Here is a 25,503-nt window from a genome sequence, read left to right as displayed (position 1 = left end):
TGAGCCAGGAAACCGACCAGTTGTAATGAACTCTACCAATTCTGATAAGAAGTTTGGTCAAATAGCCAGAACGATGCCTGGACCATGTTGATGACTACAAAAAGGGTTTGGCTGTCTGCAACTTGCTAAAGGACTTTTAATTAAATGTTAATGTGAATATTGTCTTATTATATTTAAGCCTGCATTTTAGTTTTGACTATGTTGAAAGTGAATTTCAATGAATTTAAATCTGTGCCCCAATTCCCCTATTTGAAAATGCGCAGTTTAAAATAAACAATTAAATTCCCATGTATTTTGCCATTTGTTTAAAATGATTTGTATTTAAACCTCTGACTGGAACAGTAGGTGGGAGCAGAGCAACATATCACAGAAATATGGTTTGTCAGGCAATGGGCCCACTCATTTTATTAGGCGTCCTTGTACCATAGCTACGAAGCTTATTTTTGGTGAAATGGTATGAGTCCTTTTTTTTTGGCGAGCATGTCTCTGTGTGGGTACATTAAGAGCAACCTTGTGTGGGAATATAAAGAATAAACCACCAGTATTTATAAACCTTTAGCTAAGGTGTCAGCCACTAGCTGGATTTTGTTTCTGTCTCCTTATCAAACCTTTTGTCAATGACTGAAGAAAAACCATTACACAGCTCATAAACTAGTAGAAAGGAGCAAATATTGTGTTCAGTGCTGTGTTTGTAGATAGAAAATCTCCATGTTTGGTGTAGCTGTGATTGAAGGCTTGAGTAAATTAGGGATTGGTTAAATTTTTAACTACTGGCACTATGTTTTCTGTTGTGGAATTTAGAAGTGAAGAAAAGTGAAGGTCTTTCACTGAATATTGATTTCCTAGATTGTATTTTACTATTATCCTAGAAACAAAAGGGGCCTTGTTGGAGGACAAATTGTGAATGCTTTGGAAATCTTTATTTCTCTCTTCCTGACCTGAAAAAGTTCCTCATTGCCTCAGTTTTCACTCGAAATGTTTTTAAAAGGTTACTCTATGTGTCATCATGTCTTTTGTTTCCAGGGCATCAAGGCGCATGGGAGCGCCACTTTGTCATCAAGGAGACAACTGAGTGAGTGTCTTGGCTCTGATATCACCTGACTGGACGTGACTGTCTTGTAGTGGTCTCCCTTGATGTAACAGATTGGAATACAGGGGATCTTGGTACTAAGGCTTGATTGTAACCCGCAAGTCGAATCAAGGGTGATTAGACTTGGATCTGAACTTCTTTCATTTCACAAATCTGCTAATACACTTCTTATGTAATTTTTTTTTCCACAATCTTTCCACAAAAGATCGAAGTTTGTAAAACCTTTAGGTGCAGTTATAATTTGGATTTACACACTTGAGTTCAATATTTAATTGCTCGTTAAAGTGGATTACTCTCATAAATAATAATTGCTAATGAAAAGTTCAACAAATTACTAATGCTGAGGTTTGTATGAAGGTTGGTTATGCGAGGTTAAACCTTGGCAGTTACAAAAAAATAAGCAATGTTTTGCATAAATCAAGTCCTAGTATGGAGACCTTTAGTGTTTTGCCACCTGCACTGCTTTGTCCTGTAATTTCCACAAGAATGCTGCCTTATGTACCTGAGCAAATCCTGCCCAAAGGGATGGGGATCCACTAGTATCTTGGCTCTAAGATCGCCTATTTTCTGATAATGTCAATGTCAGAGAACAGCTCTGTCGGTTGCAATTTGCTGTAAAAGCCAATGTAATATTTTCTGTGGGTTATGTTACAGAGGAAAAAGAAACAAAGGGAGACAGTGGCTCAGATATTTTCTCACAATTACAATTCACTGTTTCACAATTATTATTTTTTTTCTATATGCATGTTTTATTTTGTTGTTTATTTTGTATTTTGTTGTTAAATGCTTTAAAAAAATAATCATTCATATTCATAACAGCTGGGTAACAAACTATCTGGAAAGACAAACCTAATGGCCACTTTATTAGGTACACCATGGTAAAACCGAGTTGATTCCCATTTGCTTTCAGAATTGCCTTTGTTCTGCAAGGCATAGATTCAACAAAGGCCCATTTAGGCCCATATTTATTTGAAGGCATCACACAGTTGATTCAGTTTTGTCGACTGCACATCCATAAAGCAAATCTCCTGTTTGACCAAATCTCAAAGGTGGTGTATTAAATTGAGATCTGGTGACTGTGGTAGACTTTGTACTACAGTAAGCTAAGAAGATGGCTAGCATATGGTTGTAAGGGTAACGGCATGGTTGCCAATAAAACTCAGGTAAGCTCAGCATTACCAAGCACAAAGTGTACCCCAAAAAGGAAAATCCCACACACCATTACACCACCACCACTAACAGCCTGAACTGTTCATGCAAGACAGGATGGATGCTCTTATGGTAAAAATGGTAAATGGCCTGCACTTGTATAGAGCTTTATCAAGTCCGCAGAGACCTCAAAGTGCTTCATACTACAATCAGTCATTCACCCATTCATCCACACATTCATACACTGACAGTGGTGAGGAACATTGTAGCCACAGCTGCCCTTGGGCGGACTGACAGAAGTGAGGCTGCCATACACAGGCACCACTGAGCTCTCTGACCACCATCTGTAGGCAAGGAGGGTGAAGTGTCCTTGCCCAAGGACGCAACGACTGAAAGACAGCGGGGGTTTGAACTAGCAACCCACTGGTTACAGGACGAACCTCTACCACTGTCTCCACGGTCGCCCCAGCTTATGCTGTCGACACTAAATTCTGCCCCTAACATCTAAAAGTTGCAACCGAGATCAAGACTCATCGAACCAGAAAACTCTTTTCCAATCGGCTATTGTCCAATTTAACAATCTGTGCGAACTGCAGCCTCAGTGTCCTGTCCTTAGCTGACAGCGTGACTCAGTGTTGTCTTTTGTCCCTTTGGCCCATCTGCATCAAAGTTCAACATGTGTGTTCATATTGTGCAATCAGAAAAGGATTATTCTTACTCTGGTTGTAACAAGTGGTTATTTGAGCTGCTGTTACCTTCATCATCTCAAACCAGTCTGTCCATTTCCTCTGACCTCTGAAATTAATGACCCTGTTTTCATCCAAACACCTGTCTATCACTGAATTTGAGTTTCAGACCATTCTCTGTAAACCTGTGAGATTTTCTTAAAAAAAATTCTAGTTGATCAGCAGTTCTGAAACACTCAGAACGCACGCACGCACGCACGCACATTAAAAGGGTTTACTGTAATAAAGTGGCTTATTGTGTTAAAATGACACACAGGGACTTCATCTTAATCCACAGAAAATATTATATATATATTTTTTTTTTTTTTTTTTTTCAAAAGGAAGTTAAAAAATTTCCTAAATGGAATAAATGCCCCAAAGAAGGAAAGCTAGCAGGGGGGTGTTTTTTTTTTTTTTTTTTTTTTAAGTATCCGTTCCCTGCCTACCTCCCTGCACTGTACTGGGTTGTAATTACAGGTCCTTCTCAAAATATTAGCATATTGTGATAAAGTTCATTATTTTCCATAATGTCATGATGAAAATTTAACATTCATATATTTTAGATTCATTGCACAATAACTGAAATATTTCAGGTCTTTTATTGTCTTAATACGGATGATTTTGGCAAACAGCTCATGAAAACCCAAAATTCCTATCTCACAAAATTAGCATATCTTTAAAAGGGTCTCTAAACGAGCTATGAACCTAATCATCTGAATCAACGAGTTAACTCTAAACACCTGCAAAAGATTCCTGAGGCCTTTAAAACTCCCAGCCTGGTTCATCACTCAAAACCCCAATCATGGGTAAGACTGCCGACCTGACTGCTATCCAGAAGGCCACTATTGACACCCTCAAGCAAGAGGGTAAGACACAGAAAGAAATTTCTGAACGAATAGGCTGTTCCTAGAGTGCTGTATCAAGGCACCTCAGTGGGAAGTCTGTGGGAAGGAAAAAGTGTGGCAGAAAACGCTGCACAACGAGAAGAGGTGACCGGACCCTGAGGAAGATTGTGGAGAAGGTCCGATTCCAGACCTTGGGGGACCTGCGGAAGCAGTGGACTGAGTCTGGAGTAGAAACATCCAGAGCCACAGTGCACAGGCGTGTGCAGGAAATGGGTTACAGGTGCCGCATTCCCCAGGTCAAGCCACTTTTGAACCAGAAACAGCGGCAGAAGCGCCTGACCTGGGCTACAGAGAAGCAGCACTGGACTGTTGCTCAGTGGTCCAAAGTACTTTTTTCGGATGAAAGCAAATTCTGCATGTCATTCGGAAATCAAGGTGCCAGAGTCTGGAGGAAGACTGGGGAGAAGGAAATGCCAAAATGCCAGAAGTCCAGTGTCAAGTACCCACAGTCAGTGATGGTCTAGGGTGCCGTGTCAGCTGCTGGTGTTGGTCCACTGTGCTTTATCAAGGGCAGGGTCAATGCAGCTAGCTATCAGGAGATTTTGGAGCACTTCATGCTTCCATCTGCTGAAAAGCTTTATGGAGATGAAGATTTCATTTTTCGGCACGACCTGGCACCTGCTCACAGTGCCAAAACCACTGGTAAATGGTTTACTGACCATGGTATCACTGTGCTCAATTGGCCTGCCAACTCTCCTGACCTGAACCCCATAGAGAATCTGTGGGATATTGTGAAGAGAACGTTGAGAGACTCAAGACCCAACACTCTGGATGAGCTAAAGGCCGCTATCGAAGCATCCTGGGCCTCCATAAGACCTCAGCAGTGCCACAGGCTGATTGCCTCCATGCCACGCCGCATTGAAGCAGTAATTTCTGCCAAAGGATTCCCGACCAAGTATTGAGTGCATAACTGTACATAATTATTTGAAGGTTGACGTTTTTTGTATTAAAAACACTTTTCTTTTATTGGTCGGATGAAATATGCTAATTTTGTGAGATAGGAATTTTGGGTTTTCATGAGCTGTATGCCAAAATCATCCGTATTAAGACAATAAAAGACCTGAAATATTTCAGCTAGTGTGCAATGAATCTAAAATATATGAATGTTAAATTTTCATCATGACATTATGGAAAATAATGAACTTTATCACAATATGCTAATATTTTGAGAAGGACCTGTAAGCATGCTGTTGGATTTAGAGCACCAGTGTGTGAATGTAGTGTCCCCTCCTGTTCATGTGTAAACTTCAACCCTGTTCCTCATTGCACTTTGAGCTATAATCCCTAAACGCTTTGGCCCTTGAGTGACCTCTATTACTTGTGACTTTATCCGGACCAAATTGATCCTCCCCTTCCCCCCTCCATTCAGCTGCATTTACAGTATATAATTTCACTGGCAGTTGTAGGTGCAGCTCTTAACAGAAAACATGCACACAGATCACAAGTCTTCACCTAAAGGTGTTAAACATAAAATATGAAAGGACCCGTTTTTGCATTGTGTATACTGTGTGCGTGTGTGTGGATGTGTACATGGCGCCTTTGAGAACTGAACCCCCATGTTGAAGGTTAAAGCATAAAAGGCTGTAAAAGCCATTAGTGTGTCATTTGTTTGCTCTATTTATGAAAGGGCACCTATGCATTTCATGTCTAAGATGAATGCATGCTTGTGTATCTGTGTGTGGGTGCAGTTAAGTTACTTTTTTGCTTAAACACTGAAGCAAGAAAAATGTCATCATCGTTGTGAGTGTATGTTTGTATGCTCCCGATTTTTCTTGCTTATTAAACTCTGTGAGGCCTGACAGGAAAGACGTTGAATTATTAGTTCCTTCTGGATCAGTTGTACAGCTAGCAACATTAATAAGCTGAACTTCGTTCATTTGAAAATGTGAAATCAAGTGTCAGCCTCTCTGGCGTGCTAAGGCAAAGGATACCTCTTGATAAATATGACTTTTAATCTCCACTAGATGATTGGACCAGAGGACATCCATTTTTAAATGCACCAAGTGTCAAAAGATCTGTTCTAATAGAAATACAATTATCCTCTTACATAAAAACACAGGTGCCATATTTTGTTGTTCAAAACCACATAAATTTGCAGAATACACTTTATTAACAAAAATAATTATGTTTAGGGCACTTAAAGATAATGTTATAAAAAGGGAATTGATTTCAAATCAAAAAATGAATTAAAGTTCATTCACATTTAACATTTTGTCACATTACAAACATAGTCACAATCTATTTAATTGGGATTTTATGTGATTGACCAACATAAAGTAGTTAATAACTGCTAAATATCAGAAAGATGATATATGGTTTTCAAAATATGCTACAAATAATAAAATTCATGGTAGGCATTTGCCTCCAACCCTTTTTAACCTAATAAATAAATTCCAGTACAACCAATTGCATTCTTCACTAACCCAATTAATAGAGAAGGTACATGTGTGTTCTTTTCATCTCAGTAGAAATCCAGGGGTTCTTCAAAGGCCTCAGAGGGTTGTTAGAGAACAGTTAAAAAACAGCATCATGAACACCAAGCAACACAGCAGACAGGTCAGGGATAATGGTAAAAGGTCTCCACTTGTGTAGCACTTTATCAAGTTCTAGGACTCCAACACACTTAACATTACATTCATTACATTCCATCCATTCATACACACATTCACACACTGACAGTGGTAGGCCCAGGTTGTATAGAGTAGTTTTAAGAAGGGCTGGGTTAAAAAAAAACAAAACCCTACTTTCCACATCCCACAGAGCACTGTTCAGTCCATCATCCAAAAACAGAAAGAATAAGGCACAACTGCAAACCTACCAAGACAATGTTATCCACTTACACTAAAAGGCCAGGGAAGCGGAGTATTTACCTGAGAGAGAGCCAAGAGGCCCATGGTAGCTCTGGAGGAACTGCAGAGATCCACCGCTGAGAAGCTGCTAAAAAGACATCTATTAGTCTTACCCTTCACAGCTCAGACCTATGGAAGAGTGGCAAGAGGAAGCAAACTGAAAGAAAGCCACGTGGAGTCCAATTTAAAGTTTGTCACATGCAATTAGGGGCACAGCTAACATAAGGAAGAAGGTGCGCCAGTCAGATGAGACTAGAATTAATGTTTTTTGGTCAATATGCAAAGTGTATGTGTGAAGAACAACTGCCTTATCACCTTAAACATCCCATCCACATGGTCAAAAGGTGGGGGGCTGGCAGCATCATGCGGTGTGATGCTTTCCAGAGCAATTCTGAAAGAAAACTTGCTTATAGACTGCAAAAAAATAGGGCTGATTTTTAGCTTTTGCTCCAGAAGGACATTGGGAAGTGATGGTATTTTGGCAGTTTTATTTATCCACTCACTGCACCAATGTTGTGTTTTTCTCTTATTGAGAAATGAGGTAATTTGTGCTACAGACGTCTATGCTTTGCATTTTTTAAAACCAACGTATGTGATGGGATTCAGTGGTTAAAACCTAAAGCCCTTAACTTAAAAAATTCATAACCATCACATCTATTTTCCCATCTCAGTGTTCAGAAGTTCCATACAGGGGCATAAGGATGAAGTGCATCGCTGTGCACCATATAGGACTGGCACAGGAAACTACAGGCGTACCAAGGGCTGCGAAAATTCATTTGAATTGTAAATGCCCTGACTCTCTATGATTAAGTGGCTTGTGAAGCATACATCTGCAGCTAGCAGAGCAAGTAGTTTGGTTAATATACATGTGTGGGGTACAGGTGGTCCACTGATACTGGCTTAGTGGGGAGGGGAAGCAGGTGGAGGGACTGATAGAGAGACAGTCTCTCTCCATGTGGTTGTGTTTCTCTGTGCTCTTTAATTTTTCTGTGCATGTGTGGAGGTTTTCAAGCCTGTCCAGTGCTAGTCACGCTGAGATGAAAGATTTCCTCTCAGGTTGCGGTTGCATTTGAAGAAATGTGGTCTGTGTATTATGTTTGTTTCATAACTCGAGGTTGAACAAGGGCAAGAATTATTCCCCGACATGCCTCCATTTGTGAGCATGCATGCATATGTGGCTGAATCACATCTTTGTTTTACTATTTCAGATACCTATCGTGATTTTCGTTGTTGTCTGCCCTGTAGACAGGCAGATGAGAAAGTGTAGGTGTGTGCATCTGTGGACATGGTTTCCAGCTAGAACTATGTATTTTCAAGGTAACACTGGATACATTCAGTTGCTCCCTCCAATCTGCAGGTGGGACTACAGAGGGGAGAGAAGACTTTAACAACTCTGATGCTATGTCATACCAGAACCACAGAAGTGAGAGCTGCCTCTGTGGGGGTGTTTGTATGTTTGTGTGTGCTCCAATGTTGGCTAGCCGCCAGAGCACTTATCTAACTGTGATCCAGCACACTACTCACTGTGACTCCTAATTATAGACAGAGACACTCAAATAGACACGTATACATACAGTTTGTACATTCTCGCTTGTGTACCATTCACACTAATGAGGAACGCTCCCCAAGGAAGTACCCACACTCCTCCTGACTCCTTGATAGAGGCCACAATGAGCATCTCCTGTGGCAGCCTACCTCCCCATCTTCAACTTGTACAGAATGTTACACCAACCCATACGTACACAAAGAGACAACAGCCATGTGGACAAGAACTAGCAAGATAAAGGAGGGGAATGTAAAGAAAACTCGAGTCGAAAAAGACTGAACTAAAACTGCTGTGGGGAGTTAATGAGATGAGAAAAGATGAATTGCCAAGAAGAGAACAAGCCAGCAGAGATCATGTTGAGGAATAGGATAACATGGGACTTGGAAAGGCTGGCGAGACAAGACAATGAGGAGGAGAAGAAGAGATGGAGAATATTTGTTCTGTTTGCTTATTGAGATCCAGAATGCATGATCACAATCCCCTCACACTCGCAAGGGCTTTTCTCTGAGTCCCTCTGTCTTTATGTCCCCCTTCCTCGCTTTCTCACCTCATTTATCTCTCACTGTTTCATCTCTTATTGTCCTTTTTCTCCCCCTTTCTCTGTCATATCACAACATGCTGTTATGTGGCCCTCAGGCAAATGCCTAAATCTTTCAGTATTGAGTTCAGGATGCATTAGACTGTTTTACATCACTGTGCCATATGTTATGTTCAATAAAATATCCTTTTACATAGTATTGTTTACTAGACTTCTTCAAGCCCAAATGAGGAATTATGACGGGAAAGACAATACAGCTTCTCTAAACACCGTTAACCCCCTATTGTACACCGTTCTAAATCCAAATGCAAGTGCAAGGCATGATATATTAACTTGGGTTCCTGTTTGCCTTCATAACTGCCACAATGCTTTGTAGTATTCAACAATATGTTTGAAATATTCCTCAGATATTTTGGTAAACATCGACATGAAGGCATCATGCAGCTGCTGCAGATTTATAGGCTGCACACGCCCAATCCTCCACATCCCAAGATTCGCTGTTGGATTGAAATCTAGTGACTGTGGAGGAAAAGGCAAGGAAATGTTTTCAATTTCTTATTGTCCAACTTTCTTGAGCCTGTGAAAATTGTAGCCTCAGTTTCTTGTTCTTAGTTGACAGGAGTGTCACCAGGTGTGGTCGTTGGCTCCAAATACTTTGGTAGGAACAAGCAGTTATTTATTACTACCGCTGTAGAAAAAAAAGAAACACTTGAATAAAGTGGCCGAGCATACAGCTGGAAAGAGAACCTAATGTATCCCCAGCATAATACTTCAGCCACAATAGAACAAAGCAGTGATAGTTAGGTGTCTGGCTTAAAAGTGAGCTCATGTGACACGTGGTTGATGCTTTGTCCTGTGAGGACATATGAAGATACTAAGTCAAGACAAATGTTATCCGTGAGGTAGGAGCTTTGACATATAATGATCCGACACCCTATGAATTTAGACCTGTGGCGGAGGTGATGGGCCCAAACTGAATGAAAAATGTTAATTGGTATTTTTTTAATTTTTGGTTTCTGCATTGTTTGGTTATTTTTACATTTGGTGTTGACAATGTTGTGCAGGAATATAATGAACTAAACATATTTAGTTGTATATTTATATTAAATTTGGGTATAAGGAAGTAGTTACTGTTAATGATAGCAGCGTTGTGCTCAGTTAAAACACGTTAAACAGCACATTTGCTAACGCTAGAAACTTTGCTTACCACCGGCACTATCCTTTGGATGTTGCTGTTGCTGTCCCGCTTGAGACTGCTATTATGGCCGGATAATGAACTTTGAGGTATGTTCTGTCTGTCAGACTTGTGTTGTACTTTCCCTTGAAACTGGCCCTTTACACAAAACGTGTGTTCTAGTCTTTTGGCGGGAATTTTAAAAGAGATATCGCTATTTTTGGTGGGTAAAAAAAAGGTTTGCACTTTTCAGTTTGATGAATCCCACCCACTTTGGTCGCATACCTGGGTCCTTCGGGAAAGTATGGATACTCACCCGGTCCTTGGATGCTTTGCGGTAATAAGCGACTAGATATCATTTTGCACATTCTTATTAAAAATGTCTAGATTTTAATAAAGAAAACACAATGTATGTAAAACAATAATCCTCAACAGTATGGATCCAGATAATATGTAATAATTCATATATGGTATTCAGTTCCCAATAGCAAGAGAGGTGTGGCTAAGAAAGGCTTTTTTGTTGTCAAAAGTGCTTTTAAAATAACTTCTCTTTGAAAAACAAAAGTAAGGCTGAAAATGATTCAGTTATGCTTCATTTTATAGCTCTAAAATAGGATGTTTTCCCTTTAAGTAGGCTCTTAAAAATGTATCAAAAACATCCTCCAGGCATCTGCAATTAGTTTTCCAATTTGCCCTGTCTTACTCTGTCCTTTAAATAACTTTGTTAGGGTGTGACCACCTTCTTTTATACATAGTGCTGACAGAGGAGAACAAAGCAAACAGGACAGGACAGAAGGGACTGTGGTGACCACTGCTGTGCGCCTCTCATCCCTGCTAACCCCACCGATCCTCAGGGGCACTGCAGGTGGACTGTAGGGGCTGTCGGCACAAAGTGTTCATGTGTGTGCCTTTCTCCATCCGTGTGTGTGTCAGAATCTCCGATCTGTGCCCCCACAAATGGCTATTTTTCCCCCCAAAGGCAGGACACAGTGGCACAGGGAGGCGGGCACCTAACTAGGCACAGATGGCAGCGACAGACAGACTAGGATGGCTGTGACATAAACACGTTAATAAATAATTATTTGAACAATGACAGAGGGTACACCGAAGTAGGCAGGAGGCGGGACCGAAGAATAGGAGGGGAGATGGGAAGGATACATCATCCTGGTGAAAGGATACAGATTTAGTAGGGCCATAAGAAAGGATGGGATGTTTTTAAGATGGAAAGAAGTGAGGGTTGGCAAGAAGTAAGGAGAACAAGCAGACGTTTACAGGATAAGGATAAAGAAAGACTTAAAAAAGCAAAGAAAACTGTGGAAATTAAAATATGTGTCCAATAGTAACAACTGTGGATAACAAAGTGTCAACATTTAAGAACTGAAATTTTAGGGTGTCTAAATTATTTAGCTTTCTGTCAGCTGTTTTTTTAAAGTGGCTACAGCAGTAAACAATGCCAAGAGACAGTAAAGGCAGCTAGAACCTCTGTAAAGGAAATATAGAGGATAGCCAAACCAGAATGGAAGAGCTCAGTTTTAAACATGAAGGGAAAGGGTGGTGGATCTAAACCTCTGACAAAAGAAGTGAGGAAGAAGATGAAGCGGAGAGAAAATATAGAAAAACTTCAAAAGTCAGTGCATTTGATTTGAGGCATGTCACACAAATAAAAGCAAGGTGAGATGTGAAACTTGCAGAAAGCATGCACACAACCGGTGCATGTCCTGTGCTGACTTGCTGTAAAACTACACATATCTGTAAAGAAAGGCCCTATTTGCTCCCTTTTCTCCCTTTGTAAACACTGCCTTGTCCTCTGTCCTCTTTTAATCCAACCCCTGTTTGGCATTTATTCAATCTTTCTTTGTTTTCTTCACCGTCTTCTCCCTGCCAACTGCTTCTGCCAACTACTCCAGGTTTCAGTGTGAAGCACCATATTTGTGGCCAAATCTTTATATGTTTAAGTAATGGCTTAACATAATTAGATCCTCAGAGTTTGACTGCAATAGCCTATCTACATTGTGCGTGCAACCCCACTGTGATTTTTTTCTAAACATCTTCATTCTTTCACCTCTTTGATCCGTTCTTATTTTATATTTGTAAGGGAACGCTTTAATTGCCACTTGTTTTTATCTTTTTACAGTCATGTGTAAGGTGCTCTTCTTTGTATTGCTATAGCTTCAAACCATATTTTATGTTAACAATTTTATTCAATAAAAGAACTCCAGAGTCAGTGATGAATCTGCTACTTTAGATTTGGATGTGAGGAGGGGTACATCCCGAATAGAAAGGGAGTACCCTGATTAGATCACGAGCCTATCACAGGGTCAATACAGAAATCCACAGGAAAAGCAATTTTAATATATAACATAATATTAGTCCTAAGCACTTTGTTGAAAGCTGTATTGTGTACTTGTAGTATGAGACTATTTTCCAAAATCATAATCTTAATTGGCATCTCTACCCTTATGCTTTGGTCTTTAATCCTCCGCTCATCTGTCTCTTTTTTCCACTGTCCTTTTCCCAGGACTCCCACTGTCTTGGCATTTACTCCTCTCCCTTTTCCCTTTTCAGATCACCTTTACTTAAGCCCTTTTCTTTAAGTTTGTTGATTGAGACTGACAAACATATATACATTTCAGTATTCCGTTGCTTAAAAAGTGACAATTAAAGGAGTGAGGAATTTCCAAGCTGGGGGAATGTAGGCTAAAAAAAGTGACTAAAGGGATATAAAGAAATATTGTAGACCTGGGTAGCTTTCCTGTGCGTGGATCATTTGTATGACTCTGGTGATCAAACAGTTATAATTTGTTGCAGTACTCTCAATAGATTACCTTCAACAAGTCACTGGAGAAATGTGAGGTCCCCTCCTGCCTCAAACAATCCACCATCATCCCGGTTCCCAAGAAACCCACCATCGTAGGATTAAATGACTACAGGCCTGTAGCCCTGACGTCTGTGATCATGAAATCCTTTGAGCGGCTGGTGTTGAAGCACCTGAAAGACATTGCAGGCCCCCTGCTGGACCCCCTGCAATTTGCTTACCGAGCAAACAGGTCGGCAGATGATGCTGTTAACTTAGGTCTACACTTCATCCTGCAACACCTCGACCGTCCAGGGACGTACGCCAGGATCCTGTTTGTAGACTTCAGCTCGGCCTCCAACACCATCATACCAGACATCCTCCACCAGAAGCTCACACAGCTCAACGTCCCAGCCTCCACCTGTCCGTGGATCTACAGCTTCCTGACGGACCGACAGCAGCAGGTGAGACTGGGGAGCATCTTCTCCCTATTCAGATCAATAAGTACTGGTGCCCCCCAGGGGTGTGTTCTATCCCCACTCCTCTTCTCCCTGTACACAAATGACTGCACCTCATCGGACTCCTCCGTTAAACTCCTTAAGTTTGCAGACGACACCACTGTCATTGGACTGATCCAGGACGGTGATGAGTCTGCATACAGACAGCAGGTGGATCGGCTGGTACACTGGTGCGGTCAGAACTACCTTGAACTGAACCCACTCAAGACTGTGGAAATGGTGGTGGACTTTCGGAGAACACCACCCCCATACACCCCCTTCACCATCCTCAACAACACTGTATCGGCCGTGGACCACTTCAGGTTCTTAGGAACCACCATCTCTGAGGACCTGAGATGGTCTTCACACAGACACTGTTCGAAAGAAGGCCCAGCAGAGACTATACTTCCTGAGGCAACTCAAGAAGTTCAACCTTCCACAGGAGCTGCTGGTCATCTTCTACACTGCCATCATTCAGTCTGTCCTGTCTTCATCCATCTCAGTGTGGTTTGGCTCATCCACAAAACAGGACAGGTCCAGACTGCAACGAACAATCAGGAATGCAGAGAGAATAATCAGAGCTGACTTTCCCTCCATCCAGGACTTATACAGGTCTAGGGTCAAGAAAAGAGCTGCCAAAATCTCTGCAGACCCCACACACCCTGCACATAAACTGTTCAGAGTTTTACCTTCAGGCTGTCGCTACAGAGCACTGTTCACTAAAACCAGCCGCCACAGAGACAGTTTCTTCCCCCAGGCTGTTTCTCTGATGAACATTCAATAGAGTACAGAACAACAGCATACAGATGTTGCAAATGCACCTTTTTTATTAGATATGTGTATATTGTAAATTGTAAATTTGTATATTCTGTAATGCAAAAACAGAACAAAAGAGCAAAGTGTACTGGAGGAAAATTCCTTGTTTGTATGTACGAACTTGGCAATAAAGCTGATTCTGATTCTACACTACAGCCAAAGTGTTTTCTGCTGGTGTTAATTCTAGTCAATTAAAAATAAATTGTCTTTAAAGTGTCATTTCCTTGAAATTAGTATGAATATCTGTAATCCACAAAGGTGTTGGAAAGGTATTGGAAATTAGTAATGTGCTGCACTTCTTGGTCTTTAATAGTCTATCTTAAGAGCCATCTTTCCTCCAGAGAGAACTCTTTGGTCTTACTAACATTAAGATCAGGAAAGCTCCTGTCAAGCCACGTGGCAAGATGGTTGTATAGACTAAAAATATCAACGTAGGTGATACACTGCCCTGTGGAACACCTGTGTTTAAAACAAGACAATCAGAGAAGGTGTTATTTTAATTTCTTCTTGTTTTAGAATACAAGGTTTTTCTGATAAAAAAAACCAACTAGAAATATCAAAAATTATTTAACAGAATGTTTTTTGAATCTAAAATGATTAAATTTACTGCGCTGTCAACACTTTTGAAAAGCAATAGTAGTTTGAATGTATTTGTATAAAATGATGCCAAATCTGATCTACTCTGTGCTTAAAGGATAGAAGAAGAAACACTTAGACACACTTTAAGAAATACAGCTGATCTTATCCTTCACACAAACTTATGCAAATATATTTACACAAACCTTTTTTTTCCCATTCAATACCCCATGTTCTCTTTAGTAAGCCTCCCATGCTTCCATATCCTCATTCGGACTGTGTTCATGTGTGTTAACCATGCTTACGTTACACCATATCTCATGTGTCTTTTTTTGTTTTTCCATCTGTCTACCTTCATTTGTCCGGAAAGCAGTAAGCAGCATGGTGTGACGGAGGATTGCAACAGGTATGCGTGTCAGAGATGCGTCACAATTCAAACCTGGGCTTGTGTATTTTTTTTCTAACTTTTGTTTCATTTCAGTTTGATTTTCAATATGTTTTATAAGTCACTACCAAAAAAAACAAGAGGTCAAGAAATTAGTGTGATCATCTTGCTCTTTTTTTTTCATCTTGATCATCACTGATTGATCTGTTGTGGCAGGCTGTAGGGTATGTAATGTCTAATGTGCCCTCTGCAAAGACATAACCTCACAACTGGCCCAGCTTTGTGTGTGCCATCTGCCATCTAGCCATCATTTTTCTAGCCATATACTGCTCAGCCCGTTTCTCTCTCTAATCAAGACAGCTGAACATTTGATTTAACTTCGTTATGGTAAATTTGACCCCTCGGGTGTAATCCAGAGCATTCCATTTCTGTTTCGGTCTCAGTGCTCTCAAGTGGCTTTTTTATCCCTGCCAGATCTCTTTGCCGCTCCCCTTTTCACTCCTAAAGATGGAAATCAAAATCCATCTGTATGTTCTGACAGCATGTGTGAGAATGCAGAAAAAGAGGACACTTGATTGACTATGGCAAACGGCTACTTCAGACGGCTGAGACCTTATTTTCAGTATTGATTGACTGAAGCGGGTTGATTTCTAACTGTTTCAAAATAAAAGATGTAACTTTTGAACTTCTGATTATTCCTTGTCTCACATTCCATGCTTCATACTCATGGATACAAATTGAAAAAGTCTCTTTATGCTGGTTTAAAAATCTACAGGATCATTTATCTCTACAAGCTTCATTGTATATCTCTCTTAATGCCACATGTGATTGAAATTTTGATAATCATATTATGGTGTCGTTCATAATTTCCTGCTCATTTCAAATCAGTATTCATCATTTGTTTTATATGGCATTATTCTCTTGAGATTTATAAATACAAATTAATTTGAGTCAGCATTCATTTGCATGTCTGAACTGCCTGTCTAGAAGTAATTCATGCTGTGAAACCTCACGTTGGCCGTTTTGAATGATAGCAGGTAATTTCCATAGCTGTGATTGCATTTCCTTGCTGTTGGCACAGTTGGGCTTTGGGACTTGTCAAATTTGTCACTGAATTTAAACTATTTGAACTGTACCTAACATGGTCTGCAGAAATTATGAAGCTATTAATCAATCAAGAAGAAAATATTGTTCCAACTGAGGTCAATGTCTTCTTTCATGATCAATTGTTTAGGCTCAGAACCTTGAAGTAAAAATAAAAGTGACTAAGGTAAACAGGGTATGTACATTTGATACCACAAATATAGTTGGCACATCCCAAGGTGTTATGCAATATATACAAAAGATTTAACTATAATGGCAAATAAAATTTTGAATAAAAAAGTTAAAATGTTCATCAACAAGAAACACAAGACAATTGGGGGAAAAAAAAAAAAAGAGTGAATAGAGATTCTTATAGAAATCCACCATTTACTGTAATCCAATGATTGTCAGCTTGACCGATCGACCGTTTAACAATCAGTGAACACACTTACGCCACCGGGTAGCACTGACGACAGCACTCTTCAGTCTGGCTCCTGTAACTGAATGAAGATAGAGACATCTTGGAACACATCTGTGGTCCTTTGACACTGCACAAGATACCAAATAGGAAGGGTGAATGGAGTACAACTCAGTTTAAAACACACACATCCTGGATGTAATTGCATTTGCAGTGACTCAACCATCCACTCTCACATTCTTGCTAAGGAGGATGGATTGCTGCAAAGTCAATGACTTGATACAACCAAATGGGCTTTCGTACACTGAAGACATTCTAACAATTGGCATTATGTGTCATGTTGGTTTTGTTTACAATTCTGGTGGAAGCAACAAGTATGGACAAGGTGGATAGTTAAATTCGGTTAATTAAACAGGCAAACAAGCAGAGTTTCCCCACACGGACCTCTGGGAAAAAGCACTAAGGCTGAGAGAATGGGGTTAACACTTGCAGCCAGAGGAATGTTGTGGTATGACAATGTATTGAATATTGTTTGGTCTCTTACTGTTTCTGGCAAGAGGAAACGAGCTGGAGGAGGTGATGCGATCATCTGAGGAGAAGTGTGTCGCCATCAGAGGGTGACGGTTTGAGCTTTGGTAATGGCGGGTCTGGCGGAGAGCATGGGAGGGCGGACAGGCAGGTGAGCGAGAGAACATCCAAGAGAGATCCAGCAATAGGGGGGCAACCAGAGAAGCAGCAAGCCGGTACACTGAGGCATATCCCCGGGAATCACTTCTGAAGACAAAACCGTTAGAAAATAGTCTTGAGCAATGTGCTAGAGAGGGACTGTCAGATTACCAAGCTGGTTAGCAAAAACAATCTGACATCGGCTTCGTGGACGCTGCAACTCTGTATGCCCCTCCTGATTGCCACTTAATGACTTGCAGCTGTGGAGCAGCACCTGATTGTCACGCCCTGAAGGCGAGAGGCGAGAGAGACACCAACACAAACACACAGCTCCCAGCTCAGAGGAAATGACATTATGAACAAAATTTGAAAGCATTGTATTATAACTCTTGTCTTGTAAAGTGCCTTGATTATATTTAGTTATGAAGTGGCCCTATGTAAATAAACAGAATTGACTTAAATCTAATCAAATTAAATCAAATGAAATGAATTTAAATGAAGTTATTTGAGATGGACTGGATCTGGAAATGCTGGCAGGCTATTGGAAATCTTAGAGTAAAGGCTAGGCGTTCTCTAGGCAAGTACACACAAACTGCAGTTTTATTAAAACTAGCTGTACTAATCATGTTAATTGCTAGAATAAAGACAACTTTCATAATCATGTCCTTTTCTTTCAAATATTAGCTAAATCCAGATGCTCCCCTAATTTATTCTCAAATTATAGTTCATAAAGACAAATTGTAATCAGCTAAATTAATGCTGACTTGTTGCTGACAGACGTTTACAAAAAACCAAAAATCTTCCGCAAATATCTGATCGGCACATCTCTTGAAAGGAGCACATTTAAAACCAAGGGGAAGCTCGTTCCACCTGCAAAAGTTGTCTCTCCTTTGTGTTTTGATCTAGAGAAATGCAGAACAGGGTTGTCTGTTATTCTGAGAGATCTTGTGGGCTAGAACTGGGGTGAAGGGCTAACATTTTTAGTTTTTGGATTGGGATTTTTCTCAAGCTGCAAGTATATTATTTGAGATTATTATATATATATATATATAAAGTGAAGCAGCAATATAACTTGAATGAAAGGCATAAAAGACTAGTTTTAGACCTTTTATCATTAAAAAAACAGTAAAGTTTTGCAATTCATGGTTGGTGGTAGCTATTTTTAACAGCTGATCTGTTCATCGAAATGTAAATCTGAATCCTAAATAGCTCTTAGGTTTCTCACATGGGCCCTGACATATGGAGCATTATGTTGCTGTAGCCTTTTGGTAAAGTTACTTGTGAAATGATTTGGAGCAAAAATAATTGCTTTAGTTTTGTTACGATTTAAAAATTATGCCCCATCTATAATAGTATGCCCCTTTTAAAGAAAGTATTGGTGTTAAAAAATGGCCTTGCTCAGTATTCGTCTTATTGTTCATTCTTCATCATCAGAGCTTAGCAGCGTTTGACTATTAGCCGAGACACATAACCGTGTTCTCATTCGTTTAACCTAAATTAGACAAAATTGTCAGAGTGTGTCTGATTTTGATTTCAGAAATGAACGGCTAGGACTAGGCTGGGCAAATGATCAAATCAAGAGTGAGCATGCAGGATTTGGAGTAATTGGTTTGGAGCAGCATGAAGAAAAAGCTGATAGAAATATTTCATTGCTCAGAAGAAGGCCAAGTTGCTCAGTTTTCTCTCTAGAGAGAAGTTAACATTTTATCTGCCCTTTTCTGGTGATGTGACATGTTTTTTTTCCATCGCGGATGATTACAAAACAGATGTGTTGACTCAATATTCCAAGCATGAAAAAAAGTATAATGTGTTAAAACAAACAAGAAAACAAATTTTTCAGAAAGCAGCAAAGCTGTTGAAACATCTGATTCTGCCCTGCAGAATTACACAGGCTCGCTCTGAGATAACAACTGGTGGCTCACAATATCAGTAGAAAGTTGCTCTTTAAGCCTTTTTTTTTTTTTTTTTTGACTTAACAGATTGCATTTTCACCCGACACGCTTTAGTTCACTATTTGATTGATCCACTTTGGCCTTTCCGCCTTAAGATTTCATTTACTGCAATGGTTTGAGAATTAAAATGTGATTGATCCGTTGTAGCAGCAGACAGCTCACAGCGCCTTAAGCTTAATATCAAAAGTGTGAATTTGTGCCATCATGTCGATGCATCTGTGCATTCATGTGTTATCAAGCATCCCTGTGTTTGCCTGCATGAAGACGGTGACCATATTTGCGGAGGGTCTGTGCTGGTTGTGAGATTTGCGAACAGCTGGTATGTCTCAGCATGTGAGGGCTCTCATGAGGAAAAGATGTGAGATTATCCTGAAACACAGCAGGAAGCTACTTAAACTCTCCTTAAAACTAACCAAGCACTTCCTTTAGCTACATTGTATCTTATTGTCTGTGAGGGACTCTCTCTGTGCTTCTGCCTCAAGTGTGCAGCCCTCTCTGTTTGGCTGGTTAATCACCTTTGTTGATATTTTAGTTTAGCAGACCAGCTAAAACCCTTTCTAGTATTTTCTGTATGTACAGTATATGTAACACAAGCTTTCCCCGTATTCACATTTAATAGTGATGTTCCACTTATGGAAGCAGTGCTCAGCAGTGGGTTAATATACACTTTGCCTGCCACTTTATTATGTATATCTTGCTAATATCAGATTGGACTCACTTTTGCCCGCAGAACTGTCTTAATTCCTCAAGGCAAAGATTCGACTATTAGTCCAACTCATTTCTCCGTCATTTTGCTCAACATCGACATGATTGCATCATGCAGTTGCTACAGATATGTTGGCTGCACATCCAGGACGAGAATCTCCTGTTTCACCACATCCCAAAGTTGCTCTACTGCAGTGGTGTCCAAAGTGCGGCCCAGGGGCCATTTGTTGCCACACTGTAATTTCATATTAAATAACCGATTACTTTTACTGAAAAGCAAATTTTGATTCACCAAAATCTGCTTTTAATTAATTTCTTAATCTTGGCTAAATACAACAAACTCACAGGAGTGAACCAAACCTTGTTCTTGTTGCTGATAATTGACAATTTTTATTTTCTTTTTTTTTCAATTGATCCCAACTTTGCAATCTAGATGCCCTTCTTTTAAAAAGGCAAACGTGCAAAATCTTTTTTAGGTTTTGGATCTACAATGATTTACATATTCCTTTTCTGCAAAAAATCTGACTGCTTGTTTTTTATTAAAACATTGCATGCTTAGTGTATTTTTGAGCTGTTAAAAAAAATCACAATCAAAGATTTTTTGTGAGATGAGTTTTGTTTTATGTATTTTTTTGGCCTACTAGTAGTTTTGACTTGACTGTGGCCCACGTGTCAAAACGTTTGGACACCCCTGCTCTCGTATATCGAGATCTGGTGTTTATGGAGACCTTTGGAGTACAGTGAACTTATTATGTTGTTGCTACACTGTTGTTGTGGTCAGCAACAGTTTCAGCGATATTCAGTGGGTACTATAGGTCCCAAAGTGTGCCAAGAAAATATCCCCACACCATCACACTGACGCCCAGGCTAACTGTTAATACAAGGCAGGATAGAGCTTTTTTCATATTGCTAATGCCAATTTCTGACTACAGTCTGAATGGTGCAACTAAAATTGAGACTTTTTGGACCAGGCAGCAGTTTACCAGTTTGTTATTGCCGAATTTTGATGAGCTGTGTGAAATGTAGTCTCAGCTTTCTATTCTTAGCTGACTCTGAGTGACATCAGGGTGTGACCTTCTGCTGCTATAGCCCATCTTCTTCAAGTGTTATGCTTTCAGAAAAGCCCATTAAATGTGCAGATATCAACAAGGCGTTTTTGTCATATTTTTATCTCGTTGAAGCATTCTCTGTAAACGTAAGGAATAGTTGTGTACGAAAATCCCAGTGGATCAGCAGTTTCTGAAATACAAACTGGAACCAACAACCATGTCACATTCAAAGTCACTCAAATGACTTTCTCCCCCTTGCTGATGCTCGGCTTGAACTATAGTAAGTCATATTCATCATTCTCGAATGCCTAAATGGATTGTGTTGCTCCATGTGATAGGGTGTTTTAGTATTTGTGTAAAAAAGAGGTTGAATAGGTATGCCTAATCAAGTGACCAGTGAGTGTAAGTGCTAGTAGACAAAACATATGCACAGGCAAAAATACATAATGTATTGTCATTGCAAGATTTTCCTCACCTTTTTTTGGCTCCTTCCTTCATTACCCTGGTGGAGCAGGTCTTTATTAAAGAAGGGACATCTGTTTCATTAAAGCAGAAAGATGCCTTGGAGAGAAAGGGATGGAAAGGCTGTAAAAGGGAGTACATGCAGAGTACCAAATGAGCGAGGGTCAGACATGGAGAGATGGTTGGTGGCTGCAGGGGTTTAGAGGCAGAGCAAGTGGACACAAAAGGCAAAATGAAATAGACATGCAAAGGAAAAAATCAGGAGGAGATGTCAGACCTTTAGGCAGGAATGCTCTCATTAAGACTGATGCAGTGTTGAATTGGGTCGTGCTTTTGACGCCCATACATTCACTGCACATGCTCAAAAAACATCACACGAATCATAATAAGAAAACTGCCACAAACGTCAGTATCCTCCCAAACATGTGGCTCTAAGGCAGGATTAAGTAGTGAAGCGTTACGATTATCACGGTTATGGTATATAGCAAAAAGGTTTAGCACAGAGATGGATGACAAGAGAGTTACCCGTGTTTTAAAATCCAAATTTTAATCTTAGGGTTTGACACTCCATCATTAAACATTCACTGTTTCAGTTTTCAACCTTCTGAGTGTTCATGAGGAACAGTCAGGGCACAAGGACAACGAAGACTTCTTTAAGACAGCTTGTTTATTTGTTTTTTCAGCTTCAAGGGGCACTGCATCTAACAGAATTTGAGGACAAAGTAACAAGCTGTTTTTTATTATGCTATACAGCTGAAATATTTCTGACACTTTTTTTAGGTTCTGCATGTCTGAAGCAGAAACAATCTAAAGGTTTCACTGATTAATAATAAAATGTTAACTAAAAATGTACAACATGAAGTAATTACTTTTATTTAAAGCAGAAATGCTTAGTTATAGTGCTGATAAATAAAATCTAATGTTTTGTATTTTGCCGTTATAATAGTTATATCTGAAATTTTGTTATTATTTGGATTTTCATTTACTATACCAAACTATAGAATGTGCAGATTATTATACCTTTTTGCTATTGTAATGCCGTGAGTATACCAAGTTGATAATGGCTGCTTAATTTGTCACTCTATCTGCTCGAATAGAGTCTGCATTCAGTTTCTTAAGAGACATACCGCTCATAGCTCGCCAACTGTAGTTTTAAAGTAGTGTTACCTTAATAATAGTTATGCATCGAATGGTGTAATGAAAAATATTAGCAGTTTTTGAAATCTTAGTATTCTTTGATACCATGTTTAAAGTGTTCAACAGTTTCAATTTGGACTAAAATTCCTCACCCAAAAGCTTCCTTAACATTTTGTCAGTATGCCAAACATAGAGGAAATTATTACTGTACAAAGTGAGATCTGGTTATCATGGAAGTATACCAAGCTGCTCATATTAATTTGTGATTCAATTTGGCTGTCAGCTGTTATTTATTTAACTAGGAAGTCCTTCGAGATTGCCATCTCTTTTTCAAGGGAGAGTTTGTCAAGGCATGGCACCATCAGAAGCACAAACTAAAAATGTATATTAACATCAAAAGACATAAACAAAATAGCACAAGTCAAAGATCATACAAGTACAAGGTCCAGAAGTTTATTTTAAAAAGCTTTAAACTGTCCCAGAGAGAGTAAAGCAATAAGTTTTAGGATATTCTAAAAATCATTCCATGATCAATGTATAAAATTAGAGAAGAAACATAGTTCTGCCAAGTTTAATTCTGGGCACTATAAAAAGAAGCCAGCTAAAAGACGTTTTGCAGACATGTTGCTCATAGCTTGGCAACTGTAGTTTCAACAGAGCATTACTACAATAGAAGGGATGGGTGGTGATCCTTGAGTTTTCATGCCATGACTGTTTTTTCAAGACTTAAAAAATTCCTTGTAAGTAAGTGAAACATGTATGAGGCTTTTTTCAACCAACTGTCTGGCAGTGAGCAGCTGCAGGTGGTGGGGTCAGCACTGTGTTCTATGCTTCAAACTACTGTAGAAAACTCCAGTAACTCTGGCATCTTCTCTTTAACGTTTTAAAATCTTGGTTTATCTATAGACTGGTAACCAGCCGCCTAGTTGGTGTATACAATTCTTGAAATTTAACTGTAGATATTTAGAGTTTATTCTGCTTCAAACCCAGATGGCTATTAAAATAATTCAGATCAAATTAAGCTGGAATAAAATAGCTTTTAACATTAAAGTTATTGTCTTAGAACAGATCTAATGAATAACCAAGTCTTGTCCTGTGTTCCCATGATCACCTCTTTTTTTCCCACACTCAATAACTGAAAGTGGCAAACCACCATGTATACCTCATCCTTTTTGTTACATAAATAAAAATAACTGTCCTTTCTAAGAAATGTGATCCATTTTTATCAAAGCGATGTAGCTAATGAGCACTGCTGGGCATAGATAATTGCAGAGGTTTGCTTTTATTCAGAAACAACTATGAATCAAAAGAACAGGACATTACCTTCTGAATTAAAGGACAGCCTTTCTGTAATTGTAAACACCCATTAAGCTACAGCTACCTTCTGCAGTATCTGATGGCCTCTTCTAGTACTTTATAGGGTGACATAAAAGGGAACCAAATTGGAAATTTACAGCTTACATTCAGCACTATTCTTAAAGGGGAAAACCACAATACATTAGGTTAGAGTACATGTACAGTGTGAAAGAAGTAAAAAGCAGAACAAATGTGAAAGTGCACCAAAGACTATTTCACCCACATGTTTTATTTGAGGCCATGGTGACAATTACAAAACAAACAAAAAAAATGCACAGAAAAAGAAAGGCATTGGATTGCAGAGTGGAGTATTGGAGGACAATTAAAATGATATAACACTAAAATAAGAAAAAGGAGCTTTATGTGATACATTGAGGTCAGCCATGGTCACAGAGGTACTACTCATGTGCACACATTAAATGGCCAAGGTCAGATAGAGTCACAGTAGGATCACAAGATCCCTGCAGAGGACCACGTTATAACTGACAATTATAATTAGGCTAATTAGTGTAACAAAACCATCATCACAGTGGGTAATGACCTGGGCAGGCCAGCAAGTGTGACGGATGGAAGGATGGATGGACGAAAGTAAGAGAGAGTCAGGTAGAGTATTAATTGGGTTAGGCTAAGGAAAATGATGGATGGATTAGTGGGAGCGGATGGGGGGGTCATAGGAAGCCATTTACAATTTGATGAGATTACGTTAACCAATGTTGAGGGATGTGTTTAAGCCAAGACAGGATAAGTGCTAGAAACCTTTAATCTGTCTTTCACAACCTTTTGAGATGGTCACCACTAGTCCAACAATTAACTCAATCAAAATATAATTTTAGCTGTCTATCTATTATCTGTTGTTATAGTAAAATCCAAAAAGGAAAAAAATCAGAAAGATGAAGCCTGGAAAATAATGTGCAGTGTAATTTGAAAGGCCAGACACAGTAGAGATACTAACCAAAAAGTGGTGAAAATTTCGGTGACGTTTCTCCCTAAGACAAGCCCGGAAGTGGTCTGGCAAGCTGCCAAGTGACTGAGAGCAACATTGAAAGAGCTGCAGGAATTACTGGTTGTGTTAAAAACGTAACCATATTTTCTTCTAAAGAAACCTCAGAAAATCTTGTATGCCAGTGTGTTACATCTGATAAAACAAGACTTGAACTTATGGGCCGCTCTTTCAAAAGGTATTTTTAGCTCCAAAACAACACTGAGCATCACCAAAAGACCACCATACCTACAGTGAAACGTGGGGGCAGTAGCATCCTGCTCTGGGCTGACTTTTTTCCAGATGGAAGTGGGATATTAGTCACAATGGATGAAAAGGTCCAAATTTCAGTTGGTTTTGTCTCAAAACCTTTGGGTGTCTACAGAAAAGTAGAAGATAAAGAGGGAATTCATTTGTCATGATTACAGAGGGTCGAAATCAACAAACAATAATGGCTTTAAGAGACAAAAATGAAGGTTACTGAATAGCCTAGTTATTGTCCAGAACTAAATCCAGCAGAAGATCAATGTAATGAACTGAAGAGGGCCGTGGCCCTCCAAACCTGATAGTTTAGGAAAACTACTGCAAGGTAGAGTGGGCAAATATTGCCAAGTGGAGATGTGTCATGTGTATTCGTTACAAGAAAATAGGA

General features: G+C 39.5%; 1 protein-coding gene across 4 annotated transcripts in view; it reads left to right on the top strand.

The window, feature by feature from the left end:
• Positions 1-25,503, top strand: part of ccser1 (coiled-coil serine-rich protein 1) — a 172,296-nt gene that overhangs the window by 105,786 nt on the left and 41,007 nt on the right. The window contains exon 11 of one of the 4 annotated variants that reach the window (XM_047382177.1): positions 1,024-1,072. The exons of 1 other annotated variant lie outside the window; for it this stretch is intronic. In XM_047382177.1, coding sequence (XP_047238133.1) covers positions 1,024-1,072 — 49 coding nt within the window. Of the gene's footprint in view, positions 1-1,023; positions 1,073-12,784; positions 12,838-15,032; positions 15,066-25,503 lie in introns of those variants that run through there. 2 more of the 4 variants (XM_047382180.1, XM_047382179.1) reach the window with 2 other exon arrangements.

Source organism: Girardinichthys multiradiatus, chromosome 12, assembly GCF_021462225.1.
Source record: "Girardinichthys multiradiatus isolate DD_20200921_A chromosome 12, DD_fGirMul_XY1, whole genome shotgun sequence".
NCBI classification, from domain to species: Eukaryota; Metazoa; Chordata; class Actinopteri; order Cyprinodontiformes; family Goodeidae; genus Girardinichthys; species Girardinichthys multiradiatus.
This window is presented reverse-complemented; position numbering and strand designations above follow the sequence as displayed.